This window comes from Protomyctophum parallelum, assembly GCF_964188405.1.
Source record: "Protomyctophum parallelum genome assembly, chromosome: 8".
NCBI classification, from domain to species: Eukaryota; Metazoa; Chordata; class Actinopteri; order Myctophiformes; family Myctophidae; genus Protomyctophum; species Protomyctophum parallelum.
This window is the reverse complement of record NC_139703.1, coordinates 43,084,991-43,101,893: the sequence shown is the minus strand read 5'-3', so window position 1 is coordinate 43,101,893 and position 16,903 is coordinate 43,084,991. Positions and strand designations below refer to the sequence as shown.

Sequence of the window (16,903 nt, the reverse complement as noted above, 5' to 3'; positions counted from 1 at the left end):
ATCTGTCTACCAGCAGTCTCCATGGGCTTGTCAGATTCACTGAGCCATACAGTTGGCTAGTTGTGTGGGGATTGGTTTAAAACTATGTGGTTTTGAACAAATGGCATAGTAAACCCAAATGTCGGACACCAATTATCTTTAACATTGGAATGCATAGCATAGCTAGTTCACTATCTATGTTTATTTTCTTAATGCAGCAGCAAGGTCTCAACTATGGCTGCTTGTTTTGGGAAAGCTGGAGACTTGGGGAGGAATCAAGTTTAATTTAAAGTATTTTATGAAATTGTCAGTATAGTCTCCTGCCATCAACAAACTTTTAGCCTAACAAATGCTTTGGGGTTTACTCAAGTAAACCCCAAAGCATTTGTTAGGCTAAATGTCAATACTGAATTGACATACTAAATGTCAATACATCACAATACTGTTTACTTTTCAGTACAATGAATGGACAGAAGATTGGAGGCTACAGTGTTCCTGGAACCTCTGTATTTGTTGCATCTTTTTATTATGCCTCTTCATAACCTTTAATTGTAGCCCCAATCATGGGATTATTAACTTGCACAGTAGCCAAAATAACTCACTCGCCAAATGCCATTAACACAACCAATTTATTGTCGTCCAAAACGGGGAGGGGGGGAAAAACTTGGAGAACATGTACACCTTTAAATTACACAGGCTCATATAAACAAAATAAAGTCTCTATCTATATTTACATCAGCAGGTGTGACAACGGGTGACTCTTCAGCATGGTTTTCCACTAGGGTAAGATACTATTTAACTCTGAGAACTCCCGACTTCTATACACAAACCCTGGTATCTTTACTCCCAACATTTCCCCACGTTGAAACTGGTACACTTAAGTGAAAATAAAAGGTAAACCGACAGTCCAAAGGGCATTTACAGCAGTGTGACAAAAATATGTTTTTGCTATTACAATAAGGACCGACCCTGCCCAGTCACCTGAGCCCCATCTCCATATCCATCACAAAGTGCTTTCTTTCCAACTACTGATAAAAACGGCCTCATCTCCAGCATGATTGAAACGTATTGACGAACCAGTGATCATCTCCATCATGTTGATGAAACAAGAAAAAGAAAAACAGGAGGAATCAGGGGGCGGGGTGTTCACACTTCAGGAGATAATAATCACACCCAACGGTTTCAGAGGAAGCAGCGGGACACACAGACTCAAGGTTCGCAACATGACCGCAGTCAAACACTCAAAGAAGCACACACAGAGGTATATATTAAAAAAAGGTGGCAAGACTGATCGCAACCACACACACACACACACACACACATACATATTAGCATGTACACAGCTCAAGTATGGATGTAATGAGAGCGAGAAGTGAGTCTCAACATTTTGTTTTACAATTTGCAAGTGCAAGAAAAATGTACCTTGACTACCGAGCTGGCTCACCAGAAAACAAGGTGTTTTTTAAACCAAACTTTTGCACAGAGGCATGCCATACTGCTTTCACCCGTCCAAGTGCTATAATCGGATCAAAAGACAGAATGTGCAGATGAGGACAGGCTCACACTATGGTAAAATGCAAAATTGAGTGTTTTGGAAATGGGAAGCATGTTCAGTGTCACTGCTGTTTGCCTTTACACAGGGAATACCAACCCCATGTCAGATTTAAGGTAGGTCTGCTATTTCTTAGTGGAGTGGTGGCCAGCAGGGGGCAGCACTCTCACACTGATAAACAACCAAATCTACTGTATCAGTATTGTTGCTGCTACTTTGGCTGCTACAACTGTAGATTGGCCTTTAGACAGGCGGATGCTGGGTTTGTATAGAACACGGGGAAAAATAAAATAAAATAAATCTCCAAAAAATTCTGCTCTCATGTTTCATACATAATTATGACCTGAAACCCCAACCTACGGTAATGACAATTAACATTTCCCTGGTCTAATGACATCGCAAAAGCTGCTTTTCGCAGACAGTGGAAAACATGTGTGATGAGTGTCAGGGCAAGAAGGCGTTAAGGGATAAATCTACTGTGTTATGAACAAAAACAGCTTATGGTGAGAGGGGGACAATCATTAATTACAAGAGCGTGTTGTATGTGTGCGTGTTGAAGGGAGTGCTAAACTGGAGATTGTACTAATTTACAAGGGAGTGAGTTGTCTCTTCTCTCTTCAACCACCAAATGTCTTCACTCTCATCATAGAGAAGGGCAGAGTTTTCCTTTGTGTGGACTGGACACCGCTTTCACAGTCCTAATGTTTGTATTTCTCTGATGATGGTCAGTCTATGAAGAGAGCACACACTACCTCCCTCACCTCTCTCTCTCTCTCCCTCCTCTGTCCTCTCTGATCTCTTGGTTTCTCATACTTCTCTCTCTCTCTCTTTCTACGTCTCTCTCCCTCTCTTCAGTCGGTCAGGAGCACCAGCTCTCCCTCGCTCCTCTCTCCTCCATCGCTCTCCTCTCCTTCGCTGTACGGCGCGCTCACTCTCTGCGGTTCCCGCTCTCTGGGCAGGGGGGTGGGCGTGGCTTGAACCTCAGCTCGTCGCGGAGGCGGGGCTTGGGGCATGTAATGCTCCAGCAGTGCAGGGTGAAACGGCATGGTCGCCATGGAGACGGGCCCGGTGCCACTCGGGTACTGGCCGTCGCCGGGCGGCGCATAGTGCATCTGCTGAGGCTCCGACTGGCTGGAAGACGGGAAACAGAGAATAAATATATCTCTGCTGTCGGGAAGAAACCACCTAACTCCAAAATGTTCATTTTTCAGGAAATTAAAAATAGAAACATTTCAGGAAATCAAGAAAACCTTATATTTTCAACTCAACAAATGCCTCATCAAAGTTGGTGTTGTGAGTTAATATATTGACATTTACTTGCATGAGAGGGGGAACGGTGGTGGAGTTAGTTGCTTTAGCAGACAGTTTGAGGCTCCAATGGGGTTAAGAGGTTTTGTCCAAAGCGTTTTTTTACTACTTTCCATTCGAAACAACACAGACGAATTATCTTCTTTGACTTACAGGAAAGCTAGGAAACCTTGAATCGTTTCTGAACATAAACGTACAAATAAAGCCCAGAGAAGTATTTCAGTATTAGGTAGCGTAAACACTAAAAAATTACATAAATGCATTTTAGACCTGAGACCGATTCTAAAAACGCCTTCTTTTCTGAAAAACTTTAAAAAACAAACATGTTGTTTTAATTCTTCTTTGTTTGCCGTTTTATACTCTGTTTGCTCTTTCTTGCACTCTTTATTCTATCCCTTTGCTTGCTTTGTTTGCCGTTTGCTGCTGCTATCTATGCATTGACTGAAGGAAGGCAAACAAAAATAAGTTTTACTCTTATGTACCTGTACACAAGATGTAACAATAAAGTACAACCTTGAACCTTATATATCTAGCAACAGCTAACGCCCCGGATTGAAAGGTATAACAACGCATAGGTGTTCCCAGTCTTAATGGGTTAAACCCTATATGAGAAATGACAAAAATTCGATGGCATGGCACTTTTTAAAGTTGAAAATAGTTTAATTGTTTAGAAATGCACTTATGACGTGGACTGCTTTATATCAGCTGTACAATCCACGACTGTTTACAAATGCAGAAGTGCTCATCCAAGCGAATGTTCTCCTATGCCCCGCCATTGGCCACGAGGTTCCCACAAACCAGACTACCACAGGCATCCCTCTTCTGCCAAACAAAACAGTATTATAAACCTAGTATTAGCTAATATAATGACATTGTATTTGTATCGTATTCTTATTGAGAGAAATGGAAGTGTTCACTTACAGCAGTAGTTTTTTAGGCTACAACGTTTCGGTCTATTATGACGAACGTTGTAGCCTAATAACCTACTGCTGTAAGTGAACACAGTGTGAACACAGTGAACGTTGTAGCCTAATAACCTACTGCTGTAAGTGAACACAGTGTGAACACAGTGAACGTTGTAGCCTAATAACCTACTGCTGTAAGTGAACACAGTGTTGGGACTTCCATTTTTCTCATGTTGCAGTGGTTGCCTGCCTTGCCTGTCCCAGGAGTTATGCAAAATGACTTTTCTCTACTATCGTATGTTTATTAAAGTTGTATTTTCTTAAAGTCAGGCCTATTAAATGACTATCCTTTTTTGTCAGGGCTGGCATATGGTGGACTTTAGTGGTTTGTTTAATGAGCAAGTTGTGGAGCAGCAGTGTGACCCATAAGCGACTCAAAGCATGCAGCCATGGCCGGGCAGCAGAACTGAGAGGCGGGGGAGGAAGAACAGATCTCGTGGTCGTCTCTGGCAGCTGGTCTACTGTATAAGATCAATATATTTTAGGTGATAAATATGCCCTACAGTTGCTTAATCTTTATAATTTCTAGGCCACGATTTTTGAAACCCATTTTTCACCCAGCACCAATTGCCTAAACTGTAATCCTGGACGCTACTCTCCCTCTGCCAACCTGGGGAGAGCCCCGAAATGAGCTCATGCTTCCTTCAATGCATGAGGAGTGAGCAGGCTGCTTCTTATCGCCTGACATGGCGGAGTTTCTCCGGTATAGGTACATATTACTCCAACCAGTTCCTTTCCCCTCGATCAGGCTGACCAGGGGGAGGCAGTATAGAGACCAGGATTACTGCATATGTTTTGTGAGGGTACCTACCCTAGGGGACAAGGGGTGACCATGCAAACTCCACACAGAAATGCCGTTTTGCCAACCCCACAGTGCACACAGCATCCCCGGCGGGAATCGAACCCAGGACCTTCTAGATGTGAGGCTACTGACTGCACCATCGTGCCCCCTCGGTTTCTCAATCTTGAGCATCCACATCTACACTTATTTGTTTACAATTTGTATTTTTGTTTTCAAAATTCAGTAAGTTCCATATCAAGCTGTTGAGTTGCAAAGCTCCAGAGCCCAGAAGATGAGCTAAACTAGCCTGGGGTGGGTGGGGGTGATGGAGCGGAGTGTGCTCTTCTTCAAAGAGAGAGAGACTGATAAACAGTGCATGCTGCAGCATTATGTCTCCAGTTTGTTTGCACTCAACTGTCTGCTTTTTTTTGGAGAATTCAGTTTGTTTACTGTGGAAAGGCTGAGCACTTTTGTCTGTCAGGGACACGTTGTGTTGAATTATCTCGCCTAACTCCTGTACCGGCCTTATTTATTGTTTCTCTCTACACACCTGTGAGCATAGGTAGCTCTCTGCTCCTGTCTGCGGTTCTTCATCATGGCCTTGTACTCGCCCACCCGGAGTCTGCGGCCCTCCACTATGCACGTCCTCTTGGGCCGCGGCTTGTACTTGTAGTCTGGGTAACGCTCCAGGTGCTGCCTGCTGAGCCGCGCCTGCTCCTCATAGTAGGGCTGCTTCTCCTGGTTGGACATGGACTTCCACCTGGAGCCTGGAGACGAGGCAAGACAGAAAACATAGATGAGAAGGCAGCGCTCATAAAGAAAACGCTTTAGGGTCGGTCATAGCTGTTATTTGGTTAAAGAGGCTGCTTCGGAAACAGAAGGTCCTAGGTTTGATTCCCGGCCCCAGCTATGTATCAAGGTTTCCATGAGCAAGACACAAACCTTTATTGCGCCCCCTGAGTGCTCATTAGAGCTATCAGAGCAGCTAGCAGGTGAAGCTAAACAATATAATTCAAATAAAGTCCCCCACAGGATTAACCAGGTCTCCCCTTTCCTATAGTTCTCTTTTTTAAACACTGTTAATAGGTTTTGACTGGGAATGTGCTTGAAATCTTTGCATTGTGTACGTTTGAGGGAGGGGTGGGGTGGGGGAGACTCTGCACAATGGAAAGGAATGTGAGTGTTTGGTCAGAGGAAAGGGGTGCGGGCCTGCAAGGGAAAGCACTAGCAGGTGTGTGATCATTCCCTCCCATGGCAAACTGTACCACCAGAGGCACAAAGAGACTACTGAAGTTGTGTGGTGTGCAATGTGCATACCGTTTAGTGGGAGCTCACACAGTATGAAGGAGTGTGGAGTACATAGGGGGAGCTCACACAGTATGAAGGAGTGTGGAGTACATAGGGGGAGGTCACACAGTGTGAAGGAGTGTAGAGTACATAGGGGGAGTTCACACAGTATGAAGGAGTGTGGAGTACATAGGGGGAGCTCACACAGTGTGAAGGAGTGTGGAGTACATACTGTATAGGGGGAGCTCACACAGTGTGAAGGAGTGTGGAGTACATAGGGGGAGTTCACACAGTGTGAAGGAGTGTGGAGTACATAGGGGGAGTTCACACAGTGTGAAGGAGTGTGGAGTACATAGGGGGAGCTCACACAGTATGAAGGAGTGTGGAGTACATAGGGGGAGCTCACACAGTGTGAAGGAGTGTGGAGTACATAGGGGGAGCTCACACAGTATAAAGGAGTGTGGAGTACATAGGGGGAGTTCACACAGTATGAAGGAGTGTGGAGTACATAGGGGGAGCTCACACAGTGTGAAGGAGTGTGGAGTACATAGGGGGAGCTCACACAGTGTGAAGGAGTGTGGAGTACATAGGGGGAGCTCACACAGTATGAAGGAGTGTGGAGTACATAGGAGGGGAGCTCACACAGTGTGAAGGAGTGTGGGAGTACATAGGAGGGGAGCTCACCCAGTATCTTGCTGATGGAGGAGTTGTGCATGTCGGGGAATGCCTGGAGGATCCTCCTGCGTTCGTCCTTGGCCCAAACCATGAAGGCATTCATCGGCCTCTTGATGTGACCAGAGGAGGGTGGCGCCCGGGCCTCAGCATATCCCCCAGCACCAGGGGCTGACAGGGGGCCTACGGAGACAGAGGGACCAACTCAGGTCAGATGATGCACACATCGTCGTGTCGGTGGCGTGTGTTATGGTTCCAGAGGTTGCTTTATTTCCACTTTGAAACCTACCCTCAGAATCACTGCTTAGGCGGTCCTCAGTGGAGCGCATGTTTTGTCCCTCGTCACAGCGCTCCGGGTGGGATATCCGCTCGCTGTGAAGCACGTCCTTATACTCCTACGGTGGAAATAACCGTTAGATAAGACATTATTTGAATGTGAGGGCAGTAAAAGATGACTGCTGCAGTAAATGCATTCTATCAGTGCTATTTAAGGTAAAGAAGCCACGTGCCTGTCATATCAGCCACAGTTTTAAATTCAGAGCCGTAAATGCAAAGAAAGGAAATAATGAAGCCACACAGGAGGAAGAATGGAGTTTATTGTCCAAGAGAGCCGAGGGGAAAGGAGGAGGAGGCAGGGAGGAGAGAATAGGAGGGTATAAAGGAACAGAACAGAGGGAAGGCATGCAATGTCGCCACATTTGAACATGCAAAAGCACCACGCAATCAAACGACCGCGTCTGGCTACTTCACACATTTTCTAAAACACTGTCATTACTTCTGTGCGGCACAGAAAGCAGCACAGATCGAACAAATGGATTCGTCTCATCGAATAGATGAGGCAGCAGGGGTGTAAAACCTGATATTTGGAACAGGGGCTCGATCAGAGCAGTGTAAGGAGGACAGCCCGCAACTGTGTACTGTACAGTATAACAGTAATACTGTGGACAAAGACAGAGGTACTGTACACTGTACAGTATAACAGTAATACTGTGGACAAAGACAGAGGTACTGTACACTGTACAGTATAACAGTAATACTGTGGACAAAGACAGAAGGGCAGGTACTGTACACTGTACAGTATAACAGTAATACTGTGGACAAAGACAGAGGGGCAGGTACTGTACACTGTACAGTATAACAGTAATACTGTGGACAAAGACAGAGGGGCAGGTACTGTACACTGTACAGTATAACAGTAATACTGTGGACAGACAGAGGGGCAGGTACTGTACACTGTACAGTATAACAGTAATACTGTGGACAGACAGAGGGGCAGGTACTGTACACTGTACAGTATAACAGTAATACTGTGGACAGACAGAGGGGCAGGTACTGTACACTGTACAGTATAACAGTAATACTGTGGACAAAGACAGAGGGGCAGGTACTGTACACTGTACAGTATAACAGTAATACTGTGGACATAGACAGAGGGGCAGGTGGCTCAGCTCAATGCCACGCAGGGACCTTTGTGGTTTGTTGAGTCGGCAACAGCTGTTGCTCTGCAGTGTGTGGCTCTGAGGCTGGTGGCCATTAAAAATAATAATAATAATAATAAACTGAAACAGAACAATAGTGCAAATAAATGTAGGGGACACAGCCTAATTAGAATGTTTAATGTTTAGTCTTTGGTACATTTACGTTTGCAGTAATGCAAAACAAAGCAAGTCCTAAACACAAAGCTTGCACGCTGTGGTCTGTTGGAGTGACAGAGACTAGAACTTCCTATTGATGGTTTCGAGTTGCTTCAAGTTGCGAGCTGTCTGCAGTAGTGCATGTGTGTGTGCATGCGTGCAAGTTCTCTAACTGAGACATTCTTTAGTCTGTTGCTATCATAGCAGGAACAACACAGCTTCATGTAATCCTAAACCTGACCTTTGACAAGACCCCCTGCATATCCTTCTCTCTCGCCGTCTCCCTCTTTCTTGTAAAAGAAAAACATCGGCTCACCATCTTGCTACTGCCGTCTCTCTCTCGCTCCCTGTCTCTCCCTCCGTTCCGGTGACTTCTGAGGAGTTGCTGGGCATCATGGATGGCCTGACTGACCACATCCCCATCTCCTAGAAAACCTGGAGAAGAGGGAAAAAGAGGGAGGGGTACAAATTTAAGTATTGATGAATAGGAACACATACCTTTGCCATCTCCTACACCCAAAGTGTCTGAGACCAGCCTGCCCCTGATGCCTGCCAAGTTAGTTTCTAGAAATGGATTTTGAGAGCGCATCGTGTACAGCAGCACAGCAGGTAGTACTCACTCAGGGCTGAGCGCTGGGGGCTGTGCTGCAGCCCTCCGTCTCTGTGGATGTCCCTGGCTCTGTAGGTCCCCAGTGAGCCCATATCAAAGCTCTGCGGGCTGGGTATCTTCCCCAGGTCCAGACCCTTGGGCTTGGAGGTCAGGTTTAAGGGCTGACTGGCTTCCTACAGTAAAACACAATCCCACACAGGGCGGCAGATGATCAAGGTGGGGCACACACATACACACTCTCCTCTCTCTCTCTCGCATGTGTAAACACACACGCATGCACGCACAATAACAAAGAGCAGGGCGTGTATGTATTCTGACTATGCGTGGCGGATTTGGCATGTCAGAGCGTATCTGTCACACCTTTGTAGTCTTTCTCACTTTTGTCTTGGTATTCAGGCCTTTTCCCTTCTCTTCCTTTTGTTTATTTAAGTTGTGTGTTGGCCTACCTCCCACTTTAGAACTAGCAGGGCAAACAGCGCGCGCACACACACACACAAACACACACACACACACTCACACACTCACACACTCACACACTCACACACTCACACACTCACACACACCATTGTAATAAGGGTGTGGTGTATTAGGTGATGTTTTCGACTGTCCCAGTTACCAGAAAGTGTTGCTTCTCTTCTCTTTGCATAGCAGAGGGCCACTCCAAACATATGGAAACACCTTATTCTAGACACCCCCCCCCCCTACACAAGGCAGTATTACTGACTGGTCTAGTAGGCCAATGGTTCTCAAACATTTTCCATGTTGAGGACACCAAAATGAAAATGTATTTGGCCCCATCCTAAAAGAAGCGAGGGACACCCATGCAAGATTTGTGTTGTTTAAGTGGTTAAAGTTGGGGATGCCCTGGATCTCCCCAGACCCTACTTTGAGAACCACCGCTATAGACCAATGCCGATCGAAAGCAATAGCTGTACTCCAGGCAAATCACCTTGACCCCTGCGGTAAGAATTTGCATATGTAAAGACCTCGGGAAAGGAGTTTGTTTAAACTATATTGGATAACTGAGACATGTTACTTAGAGGTTTAACATGCCAACTTGCATTCAAAATAAACAAAAAAGCGCTGGAAGCGACTGGAGTACCTGACGAAAGGAACCACTGCTTCTCTTGACGGAGGTGGAGTGAGGACTGGACAACAGCTGCATGGGATAGTCCACTGTTACATGAGAGAGAGAGAGAGAGAGAATTTTGCTGAGCACACCACATAAAGCTCCTGTGAATTCAATTGTATTGTTTTACTTGGTGTGCATTCTTCTTTCCTAAAGTGAAAGTGTTTTCTTGTCTTTTTTTTTGTTTAGAAAGAGGGACGCCAAAGGCAGAGGTTGGATGTTCATGAGCTCACATGGCACGGAAACTTTATTTGTATATCAAACTACAACAATGACGAGGCAATTCAACGTGCTTTACATAAAAAACAATTATATAATAGGACAGATGTAGATTCCTGTTTAACCAAAATATCAATGTCACATAAATGCCCTGTCGTGTCGTACGATAGCCAAGCTATAAGCCCACAATGCGTCACATCCTCGCCGATTTGTGGGCTTGTAGATCGGCTATTTTCAGCGAATGATGTCATCAAGCGACGGAGCATAAATTAAGCATTAATCTCCTCCAAGTGGCAGTGCTACATCTATCTACATATCTTCCTGACACATTCCACACAACCTGAGGTTCTGTGTACGCTTTCATGTCACCAAACTCCTTCACAAATGCACAACTTGCGCACACACGCACAACACACACCTTCACACACACACCTTCACACACACACACACACACACACACACACACACACACACACACACACACACACACACACACACACACACGTTTTCACTCTACACTAAATATATTTTCCAAAAATAGCCAATCTACAAGCTCGCAAAGCAACCCACTGTGAGGTTGATCAGCTATTTTTGGAAAATGTTCGCCCCAGAATAAGGACACCACTAGTACATTGAACAGTACTAATTCTGCTCGCAATGTTTCAGAATATGGCCTTAGTGTCTTTTAGGACTGAATGGATATAAAAAACACAAAGTTGCCTCTAACGACAGCTTTTAACACATAAAGCAAGGTTGCACAAAGCTACCTTATGGCTAGACAACGGCAGCGCTTCTACTGCCCACAAACTAGACTATATGAAAGAGTGTGTGTCTTATTTGGAAGGTTCTATCCAAAACGCTGTTCACCTGAAGCTGGCTCAGTAAAGGCTCTTTTCTAAAGCAGACCTTGAGTTAAGGAAGCCTATATATACGTATGAGCAGCTGCTAAAACCACTCAGACATTCTGGAGAGCTGACACATTGCGGAACAAAGATGGCATACAGACAACAATGTGGCGGGCAACAACATTTTGACAAAAGAAAGGTAGCCTTCAAAGGTTGTGGTCCTAACAACAACACAACCAACTCTGTGCACTCAAATACAAGTAGTAGAGGAGGAATGCACAGCATCATTCCATCTAAAGCAGCATTCTATCTAAAATGGCAACAACCCTCAAGTCACTGACTGAACCCATCCGTGGGCTTTTCTGTTATCTAGGGCTGCAACTGCAACTGAACTAATCAGCTTAATTCATTATAACAAATTATAATAATAACTGATCATTTAATAAAATAATCGATTATGAATCGATCCCTCAATTATTGTGCAGCCCTACTGTTCTCTGAGCTCTTCTCACTGGGCATCAGCATGTATGTTCAATAGAAGGAGTTGGGACAACAGATGTTCAGGTGTCCCAATAGAAGGAGTTGGGACAACAGATGTCCAGGTGTCCTTGATGGCAAAGATAAGTGATGAAAGACATGGCATAGCTCTAATTGACTGCTGAGGAATAGTCTTGAATGATAATAGAAAATGGCATAGCATTGACCAAAACAAAAACTCGACCAACGACACATTTTATTATTTTCCAGCAAGGAACTCTATCTCCGTGAGTAAACTTCAACTTCATGATAACCATGAGTCATTTCAAAGCAAATTCAAATTGAAAGCATTTGTTACTTTTTAATCATTTTGCAATGATAGGGGATGTGACTTGTGACTGACCTGGCTTGCAGGGGATTGGCTGGAGTGGCAGGGTCATCTGGGAGTCAGAGTTCACCGGTAGGGGCTGCGTGTTGTGGTGGAACGCCGGGATCATTACGTAGGGCATGTTCACCTGCTGAGACAGGTCGGAAGGACATACAGTATGTCACTCATAAGTCACTCATCTCACAACACCTTCTTTACAGTACAGCAGTGTTGATTTTGACAGCATATTTAGTTTAGTTTTAGTCATAGTCTTTTTTTTTTTTCTTTTTTTTTTAAGATATTTTTGCGGCTTACGCCTTTTATTGATTTTTGAAGGGATTTGAAGGGATTTGAAGGGATTTTTGTAGGCTGACAGGAAACGGGAGAGAGATGGGGGGATGACATGCAGTAAAGGCCGTGTCGGGTCCGGGAGTCGAACCCGCGGCACACTGCGACTGGATTACCAGTCCGGTGCCCAGACCGTTACGCTACGGCCTGGGCCTAGTCATAGTCTTTTGAAGAAAAATGTTATAATATTTATATTTCAGTCATCTGAAATGTTTTTCCTTTTAAGGCCTATTCATACTACAACATGACATCACACCGTGGTGGTAAGCGACTCACTGCTCACCAAAACACATCTCTCTGTTTTTACTAACCATCCTTTCGGTGGTCACCTTATACGTATGAATAGGCCTTAAGTCTAGTTTTGGTCAACTAAATATAATAATTGAGTTGACTAAATCTACAGATGATTTAGTCATCTGTAGACGACATCAAGGCAGGCCTTGATGTCGTCGTAATGCCTGATATTACACTTGGTTGCAAAAATAGCCGATCTACGAGCTCACAACGCGTCGCAGTGTGACGCATTGTGAGCTTGTGGTGGACAAGTACCTTATATAGTTTTATACATGCAATAGAACTCAATATGCAACATTAATTGAATTGGCATATACTCTCCACGATCTACAAATGTCTGTATTTTTATGTTTGCCTTCTCAGAACAAATGTTAAGGTGGTTGCACACTTACTCCGTTTGTATTTCTGAATTTACTTCTATATTTGTAAAAAACAAACAAATTAATAAACAAAACATTTTAAAAAAGGGGAAAAAAAGGGTGGTTGCACACCGTTTTTCGCAAAACCGATGGAGAAACGACGCTAAAAACACGCTCTGTGCGCGCAGGGACCTTAACTGTGACTTTCACAGTATAGCCCCAAAGTTATGTTCATATTTTAGCACATAAACATCTGTCTCTGATGAATACTTAATGAATAATCACAAGCCCAGTGATAAAATACCTCACTACACCATTGAAAGATTTCACAGTATCCACAATTGGCAGCAGTGCTAAAAGTAACGTGCATATTTTTGCCAAAACAATTCAGAAAGAAGCAGATCAAACAAAAAGCCTATCTACAGCAGCAACCTGTGTGATAATTTTGGTTGTGACATTGAATAATAAGGCGCATGTGCTGGTGATGGACTAGTTGGTTGTCAATGTTTTATTTTATTTTTAGCTGAAGGTGAAAGAGTAGAAGAGTAGTCTTCCAACTCAATAAAATGCTCCGAGACATCATGCATCATCATCATGCACCTAAATGCACTGGTAAATATTCAACTATTGCATAGATATCAAGTCACAGTTTATTCACAGTAAGACTTGCCTCTGTTAAACCACATCAGCTGATTGTGCACAGTTTGTCTTTCATACTATCATGATGTAACGTTTCAAGATCAGTCCCTCGCTTCTACTGTCAGGTCAAATCCAAATACAATTCTGAGATGTGTCTGAAGGTTTAGTTGTACAGATATAATGTGATGTAATGTGTGCCAGACTGCCAGTGTAGTGAAAGTAAGCAAGTGACAGATTACAGACATACTCATGTCTGGGTAACTAAGTGAATTTGAGTTTTAGGGAGAATACTAATGGAACCGCAGCAATAGTATCGCCCAACTTGTCACGTGTCCAGCCACTGAGATGCTTGCCTCTTCATGCAAGAAGGGCGATTTTTGCTTCATGAAATGAGTCTTGAAAAATGTATTATGCGAAAACATCTTCACATAATGCAAAGTATGTGTCCAGGCTGAACTGACCTGTATCTGTTGTTGCAGCAGGTTGATTTTATGTTGCTGCTGGATGAGTTGTTGCTGCTGCTTGGCTATCTGAAACACATGACATCAACATGTTCACTAGAGGACCACAACATTACAAAGACCATTTCTCAGCAAGGTACACACACCACGCAGGCAGGCCGGCCGGATGTGTGCGGGATGTGTGCGTATATGCATGTTTAAGTGTGGGCAACCCTGTTAAACATAGCCAATTGACTCTTCATATTGCGAGTAGGCCTTTCAGAACTGCAGACTCACTCCCCATGTCCCACCAGTCTAAGAACTCACCTTCACCTCACCCCCTACATACTCACCCTTATATCCCTTCTTTTTGGTAGTTATAGTATGCAGATGAATGATGATTACTTAATGATGATGACTTTGTTATTTAGATCGTCTTGAACACACCCGTTAAGAATGTTATTTATCTAACTGTAGCATGTTGTTTGGAGTCAAACAACAACCTAATCTAAATAACATTCCTAAGTCAGTCTAAACATTAGACAGTTTGATGCTGCCCTGGTATCTTAGCTTCTTTGAAGCACTACACTGTTCTCTTTGCTCTTTATTTATGTGACAATTTATCACCTGTAATATGGCATTTTGATTTCACATTTGAAAGTCGTTCTGGGTAACAGTGCTAAATGGATAAATTGTAAATTGATGTCACAAACCGGTAAAGGGGAGACAATTTGCTTGTCTGCGGGGGTGTCATGTTTCCGACAGAAACATGACAGATTCCTTCTTTTAAATCCTTTGTAATAATAATAATAAAATAAAATGGTAGGAATTTGTAAGATATTTACTTGTGACCCATAAGAATGTGTGCGATAGTTTGTGAACCACTGGTGTAGACTGTAGAGCATAAAAATTTACCCAGGTCCAATTTTTACACTCTTCAGTTAACCCATTAAAACCAGGAAAGCATCTGTGACATTTTAGATTCTACAAGCTCATATTGTGTCACTTTGTGCCGCGCCATGAGCGTTTTTTTCTCCGTCGAAAACAAAACGCCTGCGGTCTCTGAGGCTAATGACATATATAGGAACATACGTTTAAAAATAAACTAGAATCGGCCTCAGATCTCTCTATGGATGTGGAGTGCTGGCGTCACCTGTTCCTGCTGCTGTCGAGCCAGCTCCATCTGCTGCTGCTGTTTCTCCAGGAGCAGCGCGGCCATGTTCCTCTGCTCAGAGTGGGCCCCCAGTAGCTGCTCCCTCAGACCGCTCAGCTGGTTGATCATTAGCAGCAGCTGGAGCTCCTTCTCCGCAAGAGCCTCCGGTGTACCTGGAAGGACAGGCGTCGGACACAAAGTTAGCGTCACTGCCGGAATGCGGAAATAACCTTGAATGTCCCAAAATCACTATACTTATCAGGAAATTGGGGAAAACATGTTTTCCGAGAGTTATTGCTTTGTCATAAGCTTTTGTTTCGATATTTATAAAGCCCACACAGACACACTTGAAGGGATATTTCACTTTTAGACATGTTTGGGATCATTCTATCATCTACAATTATTAAGTTGCTTGATTCAGTATTTAATCTATGGTCTTCACGCATTAGAAAGACAAGACAGGACAAAGAATGGGTGTTTTTGATTACATATTGGTTATAATGGAGGTGGTTTGTATAGGAAGGGGTGTGTCTAATGAATATCAAATATGTAAATACTGAATCAAGCAACTTAAAAACTGCTTGGGATGCTCACAAAAGCCTGGGTAGCCGAAACATGTTTGAAGGTAGAAATATCCCAGTTGAACCACAAAAGAAATGCTAAAATAGACGACCAACGCTTCGCGATGTGACACGCGATGTGACACCTTTGCACGACACTCTTGTACAACATTTAAAAAAATGGGGGGAAAAAACATAAAAGTTTGAAACATGGAGAGATACATGGTCTTCTTGCCCCAGTAACAATAAAAGCTGTATTTTAAAGCTGCAGCAGCCAACTCTGGAGAAAGAAAAAGAAAAGAGTAAATGGGTGGAACGTTGGGGTTCCATTGATTTCCCTTCAGACGTCTGTGACAGAACATAAGAAAAGAGTAAATGGGTGGAACGTTGGGGTTCCATTGATTTCCCTTCAGACGTCTGTGACAGAACATAGAGGAGAGGAGGTGGAGGTGAATGAGAGCTGACCTTTCAGTTGACCTGACCCCGCAGCACTCCTATCCAGAAGTTTCTCCCTCCAGTCGGAATTCAGCAGTTTCTCAATGGTGGGCATCACTGTTAACACAGCAGAACACAGCAGACACTCAGCACAAGGTTTATGCAGCGGATGAACCTGAAAATATGGCCAAAATATTGACACTCCTGCCTGTGTCTCTCCCTAATGGCACCGATTCAAGATTCTGTGAAAACGTTGGTCATAAGATAACACATCTGATACAAAGACTACTTTCCCGAGCCCCACTTCTGTCTCCCTAATGGTGTTGATTGAAACAGACGTTTTGAGGTCCCGGAGAAAGCAGCGTGTTGTTTATCTGTCTGAGAGGAGGTTTGAGTGTTTTCGAGTGGATCGATATTTGGGCTGAGTACATTCCAAGGTCAGGTGGCGAGGTGTGGATGTGAGGAGCAAAGTCTCTTTCAAGCAACAGATGTTGAGGAAAGGTCCCCCAGGTGAAATTCAAGGTGAAAGACTTGAGGGCAGAGAGTCTCGGCTGTAGCTCAGAGAGCAGCCTTTATACGTGTGAAGCATTGAGAGAAATGAGGAAATAAACTAAAAGAAAAAGCCTTCCCTCCTGAGGTGCACTTAGGGGGCCAAAACAACACCTCCACTCTTCCAGACGGACAGTCCTTTCTGTTGGTTATGGGTGGTGAACTGCATTGTGCCATGTTGAACAGAGGCAGAGTGCACCTCACTTAAACTAAAATATATAGATGGATTTCTTGTTTACAAAGAATTACTGGGAGTGCACATTATATGTGCACTGTTTTTTCATTTTCATTAAAGTCTTTA

The 16,903-nt window shown here is 43.9% G+C and overlaps 1 protein-coding gene across 4 annotated transcripts in view; it reads right to left on the bottom strand.

The window, feature by feature from the left end:
* Positions 1-594: 594 nt before the first annotated feature.
* sox13 (SRY-box transcription factor 13) overlaps positions 595-16,903 on the bottom strand; it is a 36,439-nt gene continuing 20,130 nt past the window's right edge. For 3 of the 4 annotated variants that reach the window (XM_083772147.1, XM_083772148.1, XM_083772146.1), the window contains 11 exons: positions 16,084-16,170; positions 15,059-15,231; positions 13,927-13,995; positions 11,862-11,976; positions 9,891-9,964; positions 8,799-8,961; positions 8,495-8,613; positions 6,834-6,939; positions 6,557-6,727; positions 5,136-5,352; positions 595-2,662 (listed from right to left, as the gene is read on the bottom strand). In XM_083772147.1, the coding sequence (XP_083628273.1) occupies positions 2,383-2,662; positions 5,136-5,352; positions 6,557-6,727; positions 6,834-6,939; positions 8,495-8,613; positions 8,799-8,961; positions 9,891-9,964; positions 11,862-11,976; positions 13,927-13,995; positions 15,059-15,231; positions 16,084-16,170 (1,574 nt within the window). In that variant the 3' untranslated portion in view covers positions 595-2,382. The remainder of the gene's footprint in view (positions 2,663-5,135; positions 5,353-6,556; positions 6,728-6,833; positions 6,940-8,494; positions 8,614-8,798; positions 8,962-9,890; positions 9,965-11,861; positions 11,977-13,926; positions 13,996-15,058; positions 15,232-16,083; positions 16,171-16,903) is intronic. The other variant, XM_083772149.1, reaches the window with a different exon arrangement.